Raw genomic sequence first — 14,322 nt, forward strand, 5'->3', positions numbered from 1 at the left:
AGTATCCTGTTTCCAACTGAGGCCAAACCAGGCCACAAGAACCTGGCAATTTGAGGGCTATAATTCCAATACCTAGGCCCCAGATAAATACGGGGTGCTATTCCATCTATTTCATCGTACCCAAGAAGGAGGGTTCCTTTCACCCCCATCCTTGACCTCAAGAACGTCAACCGTCATCTATGAGTGGTGGCTGCAGGAAACCCACCTGAGCAAGGTTATAAGCCTGTCCCCTCCAGAATGGCTAGTTCTCACGACAGATGCAAGCCTCCAGGGGTTGGAGCTCACTGTCAGGAACTGGTGAGCCAAAGGCGTTGGACCAAGGAAGAGGTGCACTGGAACATAAACCACCTGGAAGCCCGGGCAGTCAGATTAGCATGTCTATAGTTCGGTCACAGGCTTCAGAGTCAGGCGTCCACATGATGTCGGACATCACAACAATGGTAGCTTACATCAATAGCCAGGGAGGAACCAAGAGCCACAAAGTGACCCTGGAGATAGACACTCTTATGGAATGAGCGGAATTGAACCTAGGGATGATCTCAGCCTCCCACATCGCAGAAAAGACAACATCAGAGCAGACTTTCTAAGCAGAGAGAGTCTGGATCCAGGAGAATGGACGTTGTCGACCAGAGCCTTTCAGCTGCTGGTAGATCGCTGGAGCCTCCCATCCATCGTCCTGCTGGCCTCATCTCACAATGTGAAGGTCTCTTGATTCTTCAGTCGCAGAAGAGATCAGCAATCCCTAGGGATTGATGCCCTTGTCCAGGCCTGGCCAGAGAAGGACTTAGTGTACACCTTCCCTCCCTGGCCTCTGCTAGAAAAGTCATTTGCAAGATTGAGCACCACAGGGGACTAGATCTTCTAGTGGCTCCGGATTGGCTCAGTCGCCCTTGGCATGCAGACATGTGGAGGCTTCTAGTGGAGACCCCCCTATGCCTTTCTCCACACAGGGCCCTGCTCCAACAAGGGTGGATCCCTCATGAGGACCCGACTCGGTTTTGTCTTATGGTCTGGCCCTTGAGAGGGCTCACTTAATAAAGCGTGGATATTCGGCAGCAGTAATTTCCACCTTGCTCCACGTGCGGAAGTTCTTGATGTCCTTAGCGTATGTGCGGCTCTAGAGAATATTTGAGGCCTGGTATGAGGAATGCAGGCTTGCCCCTTGGACAGCCAAAGTCCCTATGGTTCTGGAATTTTTACAGGGCAGCCTGAATTAAAGGGTTGTCCATTAACTCCTTGAAGGTACAGGTAGCGACTCTCTCCTGTTTCAGAGGCAAGGTGAACGGAATCTGCCTATTGGTGCATCCGGACTTGGCCCATTTCTTAAAAGGGGTTTAAACACCTTCGATCACCCTTTCAGTGGCCAGTTCCCCTATGGAATCTTAATCTAGTATTGGACTTTTTAGCAGGGCCTTCCTTTCGGCTGCTGTGCAATCTATCCCAGCACCTGTTAATGCTGAAGACTGTGTTCTTGGTGGTGATATGCTCAGCTCGTCGCATCTCTGAACTACCGGCGTTGTTGTGTCGGGAACCATTCTTCCGGATGACTCCAGGAGCGTTACAGCTTCACACCGTTCCTTCCTTCCTGCCCAAGGTAGTCTCGGAGTTTCATTTGAATCAGTCCATTTCCTTACCGTCCCTAGATAGACACAAGGACAGGGAAGACTACCACCTCCTCCGCCATTTAAATGTTAGTAGGCTTTTAGTGCAGTATCTGGAACTCTTGGAACTGGTGCGCAAGACGGACTGCTTGTTTGTTCTTCACGGTTGAAGGAGACAAGGTGAAGGAGCTTCGCGAGCTACCATTGTTTGCTGGATCAAGGAAGTGATCACGGGAGCTTATGTAGAGGCAGGGAAGCCATTACCCTTTCAGGTTAAAGCTCATTCCACTAGGGCCCAGGCAGTATCCTGGGCAGAAGCTAAGCTACTGTCTCCCGTTGACTTCTGCCAAGCGGCGACGTGGTCTTCCTTGCACACCTTCTCCAGGTTCTATCGCCTGGATGTTCGGGCCCAAAAGAATGCAGACTTTGCAAGAGTGGTGCTAACCGGACCGCAGGCAGCCTCCCGCCCCATTCGGGAGTAGCTTTTGTACGCCCCATTGGTCCTGAGTCCATCTGGCTACACGCTAGGAAATGGAGAAATTACTTACCTGATAATTTCGTTTTCCTTGGTGTAGACAGATGGAGTCAGCTTCCCTCGCTTGGCTGCCCAAGAACGGTGCCAACAAATCACCCATGAGGTGAATCTTGATTCCAAGAGGTTACGGGTAAGCTGTTGCCCAGTTCCTAGATCAGGACATCTATAATCTTGCTGGAATTCAGCACTTATGTTTAGTTGAGTACATCCATATTTTATCAAGTTTTAATCAAGTTCTAATCAAGTTGTATTCAAATTTTAATACGTTTTTCAATAGTATGTCCACAATGGCTTTTGAAGAGAACACTGAATGGCTGAGGTATATCTAGGGGTATATCTAGGGTGACCTCAGCTTTGAAACCTGATTCCGTCTCCATCTGCTAGCAGGGGAGCAAATAACCCATTGTCCTGAGTCCATCTGTCTACACTAAGGAAAACAAAATTATCAGGTACGTAATTTCTCCAATATATTAAAAAGCACCAGTCCAAGTACAGATCCCTGAGGCACTCCACTGTTTACCTTTTCCCACTGAGAAAATTGTCCATTTAATCCTACTCTCTGTTTCCTGTCTTTTAACCAGTTTGTAATCCACGAAAGGACATCGCCACCTATCCTATGACTTTTTAGTTTCCTTAGAAGCCTCTCATGCAGGACTTTGTCGAATGCCTTTGGAAAATCCATATACACTGCATCTAGTGGTTCACCTTTATCCATGTTTTTTAACCCCTTCAAACACACACACATGCTCTTATAAACATTTCCTCTCTCACATACGAATGCTCTCATATACGCTTTCTCTCTTACGCACACACAAGGGATCTCATACATACTTCCTCTCTCACACAGATACATTCGCTCATACACACTTCTCACACAGACGCACACACATGCGCTCATACACACTTCCTATCACTCATACACACACACACACACACTTACACTGCCCCCTTCACACACATAAGAACATAAGAACATAAGAAATTGCCATGCTGGGTCAGACCAAGGGTCTATCAAGCCCAGCATCCTGTTTCCAACAGAGGCCAAACCAGGCCCCAAGAACCTGGCAATTATCCAAACACTAAGAAGATCCCATGCTACTGATGCAATTAATAGCAGTGGCTATTCCCTAAGTAAACTTGATTAATAGCCGTTGATGGACTTCTCCTCCAAGAACTTATCCAAACCTTGTTTAAACCCAGCTACACTAACTGCAGTAACCACATCCTCTGGCAACAAATTCCAGAGCTTTATTGTGCGTTGAGTGAAAAAGAATTTTCTCCGATTAGTCTTAAATGTGCTACTTGCTAACTTCATGGAGTGCCCCCTAGTCCTTCTATTATTCGAAAGTGTAAATAACTGATTCACATCTACTCGTTCAAGACCTCTCATGAGGTAAACAGCTTTTTTGACTGCTGCAGCACACTGAGCTGATGATTTTAAAGTATTATCCACTATGATGCCTAGATCTTTTTCCTGGGTGGTAGTTCCTAATATGGAACCTAACATTGTGTGACTATAGCATCGGTTATTTTTCCCTATATGCAACACCTTGCACTTGTCCACATTAAATTTCATCTGCCATTTGGATGCCCAATTTTCCAGACTCACAAGTTCTTCCTGCAATTTATCACAATCCGCTTGTGATTTAACTAGTCTGAATAATTTTGTATCATCCGCACACATGCACACACATATGCTCTCAATCCCACAGGATCCCTCTCACACACCTATTTATTGTCACATACACACATACTCCGATAGGCTCCTTCACACAGTCTCTCCCTTTCTCACACACACTCTCATAGGCTTCCTCACATACACAGACACACTCACTCCCACATGCTCTCTCTCACTCACACACACATACTCCCATAGGCTCCTTCACACAGTCTCTCCCTTTCTCACGTACACTCTCATAGGCTCCCTCACATACACAGACACACTCACTCCCACATGCTCTCTCTCACTCACACATACTCCCATAGGCTCCTTCACACAGTCTCTCCCTTTCTCACACACACTCTCATAGGCTTCCTCACATACACAGACACGCTCACTCCCACATGCTATCTCTCACTCACACACACATACTCCCATAGGCTCCTTCACACAGCCTCTCCCTTTCTCACACACACTCTCATAGGCTTCCTCACATACACAGACACGCTCACTCCCACATGCTATCTCTCACTCATACACACATACTCCCATAGGCTCCTTCACACAGTCTCTCCCTTCTCACGTACACACTCATAGGCTTCCTCACATACACAGACACGCTCACTCCCACATGCTATCTCTCACTCATACACACATACTCCCATAGGCTCCTTCACATAGTCTCTCCCTTTCTCACGTACACTCTCATAGGCTTCCTCACATACACAGACACACTCACTCCCACATGCTATCTCTCACTCACACACACATACTCCCATAGGCTCCTTCACACAGTCTCTCCCTTTCTCATACACACTCTCATAGGCTTCCTCACATACACAGACACACTCACTCCCACATGCTCTCTCACTCACACACACATACTCCCATAGGCTCCTTCACACAGTCTCTCCCTTTCTCACGTACACTCTCATAGGCTTCCTCACATACACAGACACACTCACTCCCACATGCTATCTCTCACTCACACACACATACTCCCATAGGCTCCTTCACACAGTCTCTCCCTTTCTCACACACACTCTCATAGGCTTCCTCACATACACAGACACGCTCACTCCCACATGCTATCTCTCACTCATACACACATACTCCCATAGGCTCCTTCACACAGTCTCTCCCTTTCTCACGTACACTCTCATAGGCTTCCTCACATACACAGACACACTCACTCCCACATGCTATCTCTCAATCACACACACATACCCCCATAGGCTCCTTCACACAGTCTCTCCCTTTCTCACGTACACTCTCATAGGCTTTCTCACATACACAGACACACTCACTCCCACATGCTATCTCTCACTCACACACACATACTCCCATAGGCTCCTTCACACAGTCTCTCCCTTTCTCACACACACTCTCATAGGCTTCCTCACATACACAGACACGCTCCCTCCCACATGCTATCTCTCACTCACACACACTCAGACAGGTTTTCACTCCAGGCCTCCCCTTTTTTTATGGACTTCTTCTTTGTTTGCCACAGGATGGGGTCCGCAGTGGCATGTTGGGCCTCTTCTTTGGCTACTGTGGTATGGGATCCGTGGCGGCCTTGCTAGGCCTCTCCTTTTTTTTTGTGTGGCCTGACAACCTCTGAGAAAGACATGGAGCACCGAGGCGGGAACTCTGGGCACAAGCCCCCATGCAACCAGCGCTAATGATGCCCCCTGCGATGGCCTTTAGCCTGACCCAGCACAGCACTTCTTGTGCTCAGTCCTGCTATGGCGGATTCGGAGTATTTAACCCTCTGCAGTACCGGCCTCTAGAGCCATCCCTGAGAGCAGGCTAGTTATGTGTTTTTATTTGTTCTCTGCCTTGAATAGTTATTTGTAAATGCAGAAATGAGTTAAATTAGATTGGATCTGTGCATCTACACTCCTGGTAAACGGATGTCTGATTTTTGTGGTCCTAAAGTGGGGTGGGTGTGTGTGAGTTTACGACAGCAAACACTCATCAATGATTAGGTGATATGGTAACTCCTATACTAATAGTTATGCACCGCTCTTATCAATGATGAGGTGATATGGTTACTCCTATACTAATGGTTATGCACCGCTCTTATCAATGATTAGGTGATATGGTTACTCCTATACTAATGGTTATGCACCGCTCTTATCAATGATGAGGTGATATGGTTACTCCTATATTAATAGTTATGCACCGCTCTTATCAATGATGAGGTGATATGGTTACTCCTATACTAATGGTTATGCACCGCTCTTATCAATGATGAGGTGATATGGTTACTCCTATACTAATGGTTATGCACCGCTCTTATCAATGATGAGGTGATATGGTTACTCCTATACTAATGGTTATGCACCGCTCTTATCAATGATTAGGTGATATGGTTACGCCTATACTAATAGTTATGCACCGCTCTTATCAATGATTAGGTGATATGGTTACTCCTACACTAATGGTTATGCACCGCTCTTATCAATGATGAGGTGATATGGTTACTCCTACACTAATAGTTATGCACCGCTCTTATCAGTGATTAGGTGATATGGTTACTCCTATACTAATGGTTATGCACCGCTCTTATCAATGATGAGGTGATATGGTTACTCCTATACTAATAGTTATGCACCGCTCTTATCAAGGATGAGGTGATATGGTTACTCCTATACTAATGGTTATGCACCGCTCTTATCAATGATTAGGTGATATGGTTACTCCTATACTAATGGTTATGCACCGCTCTTATCAGTGATTAGGTGATATGGTTACTCCTATACTAATGGTTATGCACCGCTCTTATCAATGATTAGGTGATATGGTTACTCCTATACTAATGGTTATGCACCGCTCTTATCAGTGATTAGGTGATATGGTTACTCCTATACTAATGGTTATGCACCGCTCTAATCAGTGATTAGGTGATATGGTTACTCCTATACTAATGGTTATGCACCGCTCTTATCAGTGATTAGGTGATATGGTTACTCCTATACTAATGGTTATGCACCGCTCTTATCAATGATTAGGTGATATGGTTACTCCTATACTAATGGTTATGCACCGCTCTTATCAATGATTAGGTGATATGGTTACTCCTATACTAATGGTTATGCACCGCTCTTATCAATGATTAGGTGATATGGTTACTCCTATACTAATGGTTATGCACCGCTCTTATCAGTGATTAGGTGATATGGTTACTCCTATACTAATGGTTATGCACCGCTCTTATCAGTGATTAGGTGATATGGTTACTCCTATACTAATGGTTATGCACCGCTCTTATCAATGATTAGGTGATATGGTTACTCCTATACTAATGGTTATGCACCGCTCTTATCAATGATTAGGTGATATGGTTACTCCTATACTAATGGTTATGCACCGCTCTTATCAATGATTAGGTGATATGGTTACTCCTATACTAATGGTTATGCACCGCTCTTATCAATGATTAGGTGATATGGTTACTCCTATACTAATGGTTATGCACCGCTCTTATCAATGATGAGGTGATATGGTTACTCCTATACTAATGGTTATGCACCGCTCTTATCAATGATGAGGTGATATGGTTACTCCTATACTAATGGTTATGCACCGCTCTTATCAATGATGAGGTGATATGGTTACTCCTATACTAATGGTTATGCACCGCTCTTATCAATGATTAGGTGATATGGTTACTCTATACTAATGGTTATGCACCGCTCTTATCAATGATTAGGTGATATGGTTACTCCTATACTAATGGTTATGCACCGCTCTTATCAATGATGAGGTGATATGGTTACTCCTATACTAATGGTTATCACCGCTCTTATCAATGATTAGGTGATATGGTTACTCCTATACTAATGGTTATGCACCGCTCTTATCAATGATTAGGTGATATGGTTACTCCTATACTAATGGTTATGCACCGCTCTTATCAATGATTAGGTGATATGGTTACTCCTATACTAATGGTTATGCACCGCTCTTATCAATGATTAGGTGATATGGTTACTCCTATACTAATGGTTATGCACCGCTCTTATCAATGATTAGGTGATATGGTTACTCCTATACTAATGGTTATGCACCGCTCTTATCAATGATTAGGTGATATGGTTACTCCTATACTAATAGTTATGCACCGCTCTTATCAATGATTAGGTGATATGGTTACTCCTATACTAATGGTTATGCACCGCTCTTATCAATGATGAGGTGATATGGTTACTCCTATACTAATAGTTATGCACCGCTCTTATCAATGATTAGGTGATATGGTTACTCCTATACTAATGGTTATGCACCGCTCTTATCAATGATGAGGTGATATGGTTACTCCTATACTATTAGTTATGCACCGCTCTTATCAATGATGAGGTGATATGGTTACTCCTATACTAATGGTTATGCACCGTTCTTATCAATGATTAGGTGATATGGTTACTCCTTTACTAATGGTTATGCACCGCTCTTATCAATGATGAGGTGATATGGTTACTCCTATACTAATAGTTATGCACCGCTCTTATCAATGATGAGGTGATATGGTTACTCCTCTACTAATAGTTATGCACCGCTCTTATCAATGATGAGGTGATATGGTTACTCCTCTACTAATAGTTATGCACCGCTCTTATCAATGATGAGGTGATATGGTTACTCCTATACTAATAGTTATGCACCGCTCTTATCCATGATGAGGTGATATGGTTACTCCTATACTAATGGTTATGCACCGCTCTTATCAATGATGAGGTGATATGGTTACTCCTATACTAATGGTTATGCACCGCTCTTATCAATGATGAGGTGATATGGTTACTCCTATACTAATGGTTATGCACCGCTCTTATCAATGATGAGGTGATATGGTTACTCCTATACTAATGGTTATGCACCGCTCTTATCAATGATGAGGTGATATGGTTACTCCTATACTAATGGTTATGCACCGCTCTTATCAATGATGAGGTGATATGGTTACTCCTATACTAATGGTTATGCACCGCTCTTATCAATGATTAGGTGATATGGTTACGCCTATACTAATGGTTATGCACCGCTCTTATCCGGTTACGCTACCAAATTGTCCCATGTAACTGTCACTCGTTATTATTTAACTGGACTGTTCCATGTAAAGCGACACGACGTGCAAACGGTTATCGGGATATAAAAACCTTTAAATAAATAAGATAAATTACGAGCTGCAGCGTGGGACAGGGCTGCAGGACGCTGATGTGGTTCTCTCCAGGCGGGTTCTCGGGTTTGGATTTGTAACCGGAACCTGACTTGCCCATCCCCCTTTTTTTTTTTCCAGGCGAACACGACCATGGTCTGCGGCGAGCTGGAGCGCAGCACGGAATACAGGTGAGCGCAAGGGGTCGCCGGCCGACTCCCGCCTCTTCCCGGGGGGGGCAGGAAGATGCGGGCCTGGGGTTTTTTTTTTTTTGTTATCCCCGGGGCACGCACGGCGCCCTGCTTCCGCTTCTGCGAGGGAAGTCGGGACGCCGCCCCTCCTGTTCCTGCGTGCGGAGGGGACGAAGCCAGGACCGGCTCAGCCCCCGTTCCTGCGGGTCGGAACCAGGCGGCGACCCCCACCGCCCGGGAAACGTGAGCGGCTTCCTCGCTGGCAGGCACCTCGCTCCTGCCGGAGGGGGCGAAAGGGTGGCCCGGCGCTTTAAGCGCTCCCTGAGATCCTGCTGCCGGTCTCCCAGGAGCCCCTTTAGGTCCCTTCTGGAGTGAGCTTTTAATGTCTCCTTTGGGTTGCAGGGAGGGTCTGACCGCCTCTGTGCCTCGCCCTGCCCTTCCCCTAGGTTCAGAGAAAGCATCTTCCTGGAGGACACGCAGGGACATTTTGTTCTGGGGGGTTCGACTTTCGTCCGCGGCCTGGCCGGATTCTTCGGGCCCACCGTCTACCACCGCAGCCGCGTGCGAGCCACCTCCCAGCTGAGCGCCGCGGAGCCGCGGCCGGGTGTGACCGGCACGGGGCAGCTCTTCCCGTTCGGCGCCGCCGGGCCTGCCGCCGCGCAGCCAGGAGAGCAGGTAAGACCTTTTCCGCAAGGCTGAAAGCCTTTGAGTCCACGGGGCTGGGCGTGGGGCACTCCGGGCGATAAATTCTCAGAGGGGCACATTTGTGGGAGGGCTCTGCCCGGTGAGGGCTCCGGGTTCCGATTCCCCGCCCCCTCGGAGATGGTTGGGCCCGGGCAGGTGGTGCGCTCAGATGGGGTGGGTGGGGAGGGCCTGCTGATCGGCCAGGGGGCTTGGGAGGAGGCGGCAACCCTCCGGGACCTGGCCTGGTGACGTTGCTGAATCGATGCTCGACGTCTGAAACCCCCATCCCAATGTCAGAGCGATGTCAGAAACGAGATGCTTAGGGGGGAGGGGAGAGAGTGCAGGCAATTCTTGTATTGGTCAGAAGCCGTTGAAGAGAGTGCAGGCAGCTGGGAGGGCTCTGCTGCTTAGTTCTCCCCTACAGAAGTCACTTCTGGAAGGTCTCCTTGTTCCAAGGTGCTTTCTCGTGTGGTTTGCTTCTCAGTAGCTGTCCCTCCTCCTCTGTGCATGGCTGAACTGTGAAGTCCTCCTCACCGGCTCTCCCAGCTCCTCACCCCCCCCCTCCCTCTGCCCCCCGGAGTCTCCTTCCTGCCTCCGCACAGGCTGATATCCCCCTCCTTCTCACTCTCTCTTGCAGAATCTGGAGAGCGGGCTGCCGGAGCCCATTAACCGCTTGGGCTTGAAAAGCTGGTTTGGCAAGTGCCGTGCGTTCCAGGAGGATTGCCTTGAGCGGCGGGAGCTGTACCAGCTGGAGGCGAAGTCCCAGCAGCCGCAGAGTAAGGGGGGCGCGCCTCGCCTCGCCGTCCGAGGCTTCTGCGCTCCGCAGGGGAGTTAAGAACCGGTTCCTCTCCGGGAGGATCCGCATGGGGCCACGTGCAGAGACCGGAGAGAGAGAGTGTGCCTGAGGGTGCGCGTGTGACCGCACATCTGTACCCGCGTACGTGTGTCTGCCTGGGAGTGGGAGCTGCGCACGTAAGGAGGTAGCAGAGACCGGAGAGAGTGTGCCTGAGGGTGCGCGTGTGACCGCACATCTGTACCCGCGTACGTGTGTCTGCCTGGGAGTGGGAGCTGCGCATGTAAGGAGGTAGCAGAGACCGGAGAGAGTGTGCCTGAGGGTGCGCGTGTGACCGCACATCTGTACCCGCGTACGTGTGTCTGCCTGGGAGTGGGAGCTGCGCATGTAAGGAGGTAGCAGAGACCGGAGAGAGAGAGTGTGCCTGAGGGTGCGCGTGCGACCGCACATCTGTACCCGCGTACGTGTGTCTGCCTGGGAGTGGGAGCTGCGCACGTAAGGAGGTAGCAGAGACTGGAGAGAGTGTGCCTGAGGGTGCGCGTGTGACCGCACATCTGTACCCGCGTACGTGTGTCTGCCTGGGAGTGGGAGCTGCGCACGTAAGGAGGTAGCAGAGACCGGAGAGAGTGTGCCTGAGGGTGCGCGTGTGACCGCACGTCTGTACCCGCGTACGTGTGTCTGCCTGGGAGTGGGAGCTGCGCACGTAAGGAGGTAGCAGAGACCGGAGAGAGAGTGTGCCTGAGGGTGCGCGTGTGACCGCACATCTGTACCCGCGTACGTGTGTCTGCCTGGGAGTGGGAGCTGCGCACGTAAGGAGGTAGCAGAGACTGGAGAGAGTGTGCCTGAGGGTGCGCGTGCGACCGCACATCTGTACCCGCGTACGTGTGTCTGCCTGGGAGTGGGAGCTGCGCACGTAAGGAGGTAGCAGAGACTGGAGAGAGTGTGCCTGAGGGTGCGCGTGTCGACCGCACATCTGTACCCGCGTACGTGTGTCTGCCTGGGAGTGGGAGCTGCGCACGTAAGGAGGTAGCAGAGACCTGGAGAGAGTGTGCCTGAGGGTGCGCGTGCGACCGCACATCTGTACCCGCGTACGTGTGTCTGCCTGGGAGTGGGAGCTGCGCATGTAAGGAGGTAGCAGAGACCGGAGAGAGTGTGCCTGAGGGTGCGCGTGCGACCGCACATCTGTACCCGCGTACGTGTGTCTGCCTGGGAGTGGGAGCTGCGCACGTAAGGAGGTAGCAGAGACCGGAGAGAGTGTGCCTGAGGGTGCGCGTGCGACCGCACATCTGTACCCGCGTACGTGTGTCTGCCTGGGAGTGGGAGCTGCGCACGTAAGGAGGTAGCAGAGACTGGAGAGAGTGTGCCTGAGGGTGCGCGTGCGACCGCACATCTGTACCCGCGTACGTGTGTCTGCCTGGGAGTGGGAGCTGCGCATGTAAGGAGGTAGCAGAGACCGGAGAGAGAGTGTGCCTGAGGGTGCGCGTGCGACCGCACATCTGTACCCGCGTACGTGTGTCTGCCTGGGAGTGGGAGCTGCGCACGTAAGGAGGTAGCAGAGACTGGAGAGAGTGTGCCTGAGGGTGCGCGTGCGACCGCACGTCTGTACCCGCGTACATGTGTCTGCCTGGGAGTGGGAGCTGCGCACTGTAAGGAGGTAGCAGAGACCGGAGAGAGTGTGCCTGAGGGTGCGCGTGCGACCGCACATCTGTACCCGCGTACGTGTGTCTGCCTGGGAGTGGGAGCTGCGCACGTAAGGAGGTAGCAGAGACCGGAGAGAGTGTGCCTGAGGGTGCGCGTGTGACCGCACATCTGTACCCGCGTACGTGTGTCTGCCTGGGAGTGGGAGCCGCGCACGTAAGGAGGTAGCAGAGACTGGAGAGAGTGTGCCTGAGGGTACGCGTGCGACCGCACATCTGTACCCATGTACGTGTGTCTGCCTGGGAGTGGGAGCTGCGCATGTAAGGAGGTAGCAGAGACCGGAGAGAGAGAGTGTGCCTGAGGGTGCGTGTGCGACCGCACATCTGTACCCGCGTACATGTGTCTGCCTGGGAGTGGGAGCTGCGCATGTAAGGAGGTAGCAGAGACCGGAGAGAGTGTGCCTGAGGGTGCGCGTGTGACCGCACATCTGTACCCGCGTACGTGTGTCTGCCTGGGAGTGGGAGCTGCGCACGTAAGGAGGTAGCAGAGACTGGAGAGAGTGTGCCTGAGGGTGCGCGTGCGACCGCACATCTGTACCCGCGTACGTGTGTCTGCCTGGGAGTGGGAGCTGCGCACGTAAGGAGGTAGCAGAGACCGGAGAGAGTGTGCCTGAGGGTGCGCGTGCGACCGCACATCTGTACCCGCGTACGTGTGTCTGCCTGGGAGTGGGAGCTGCGCACGTAAGGAGGTAGCAGAGACTGGAGAGAGTGTGCCTGAGGGTGCGCGTGCGACCGCACATCTGTACCCGCGTACGTGTGTCTGCCTGGGAGTGGGAGCCTGCGCACGTAAGGAGGTAGCAGAGACCTGGAGAGAGTGTGCCTGAGGGTGCGCGTGCGACCGCACATCTGTACCCGCGTACGTGTGTCTGCCTGGGAGTGGGAGCTGCGCACGTAAGGAGGTAGCAGAGACTGGAGAGAGTGTGCCTGAGGGTGTTCCAGTTCACCTGGAAAGACTCAAGAGTGGGAGGAAACTGCAGGCCCCCCCCCGAAAGAGAGCCAGATTCAAGCGATGGGCAAAATTAGGGCCTGGATCCTTGCAGAATGTACAAATAGGGAATTTACTGTGAGGCTACTTAATGCCCCGCGTTCCAGGAACTTTGGGAAGGGAACAACGCGAGTGGAAACTTGTACAGAAACTGCTCTGAGATGTTTGCCTGACTCTTAAATTCCCCCTTTTTGCATAAAGTCCTGTAGTGGCTTTGTTACCCCCAAGTTTCTGATAACGGTAGTAACTTCCGCTCCATGCATGTTACCCCCATGTTTCTGTTAAGGGTAGTAACTGCCACTCAATGCATGTTACCCCCATGTTTCTGTTAAGGGTAGTAACTGCCACTCTGTGCATGTTACCCCCATGTTTCTGTTAAGGGTAGTAACTGCCACTCTGTGCAGGTTACCCCCATGTTACTGTTAAGGGTAGTAACTGCCACTCCATGCAGGTTACCCCCATGTTACTGTTAAGGGTAGTAACTGCCGCTCCATGCTGGTTACCCCCATGTTACTGTTAAGGGTAGTAACTGCCGCTCCATGCAGGTTACCCCCATGTTTCTGTTAAGGGTAGTAGCTGCTGCTCTGTGCAGGTTACCCCCATGTTTCTGTTAAGGGTAGTAACTGCCGCTCCATGCAGGTTACCCCCATGTTTCTGTTAAGGGTAGTAACTGCAGCTCCGTGTAGGTTACCCCCATGTTTCTGTTAAGGGTAGTAACTGCCGCTCCGTGCAGGTTACCCCCATGTTTCTGTTAAGGGTAGTAACTGCCGCTCCGTGCAGGTTACCCCCATGTTTCTGTTAAAGGCAGTAACTGCCGCTCCGTGCAGGTTACCCCCATGTTTCTGTTAAGGGCAGTAACTGCCACTCCGTGCAGCTTACCCCCATGTTTCTGTTGAGGGTAGTAACTGCTGCTCTGTGCAGGTTACCCCCATGTTTCTGTTAAGTGTAGTAATTGCCGCTCCGTGCAGGTTACCCCCAAGTTTCTGATAACGGTAGTAACTGTCGCTCCGTG

The 14,322-nt window shown here is 50.4% G+C and overlaps 1 protein-coding gene across 1 annotated transcript in view; it reads left to right on the forward strand.

Moving 5' to 3' along the window:
- LOC115091768 (protein sel-1 homolog 3-like) overlaps nucleotides 1-14,322 on the forward strand; it is a gene marked incomplete in the record, with an annotated part of 137,261 nt that overhangs the window by 53,661 nt on the left and 69,278 nt on the right. Inside the window, 3 exon segments of the mRNA XM_029601966.1 lie at nucleotides 9,102-9,151; nucleotides 9,598-9,826; nucleotides 10,473-10,611. Coding sequence (XP_029457826.1) covers nucleotides 9,102-9,151; nucleotides 9,598-9,826; nucleotides 10,473-10,611 — 418 coding nt within the window.

Source organism: Rhinatrema bivittatum, chromosome 5, assembly GCF_901001135.1.
Source record: "Rhinatrema bivittatum chromosome 5, aRhiBiv1.1, whole genome shotgun sequence".
In the NCBI taxonomy this organism is placed as follows: domain Eukaryota; kingdom Metazoa; phylum Chordata; class Amphibia; order Gymnophiona; family Rhinatrematidae; genus Rhinatrema; species Rhinatrema bivittatum.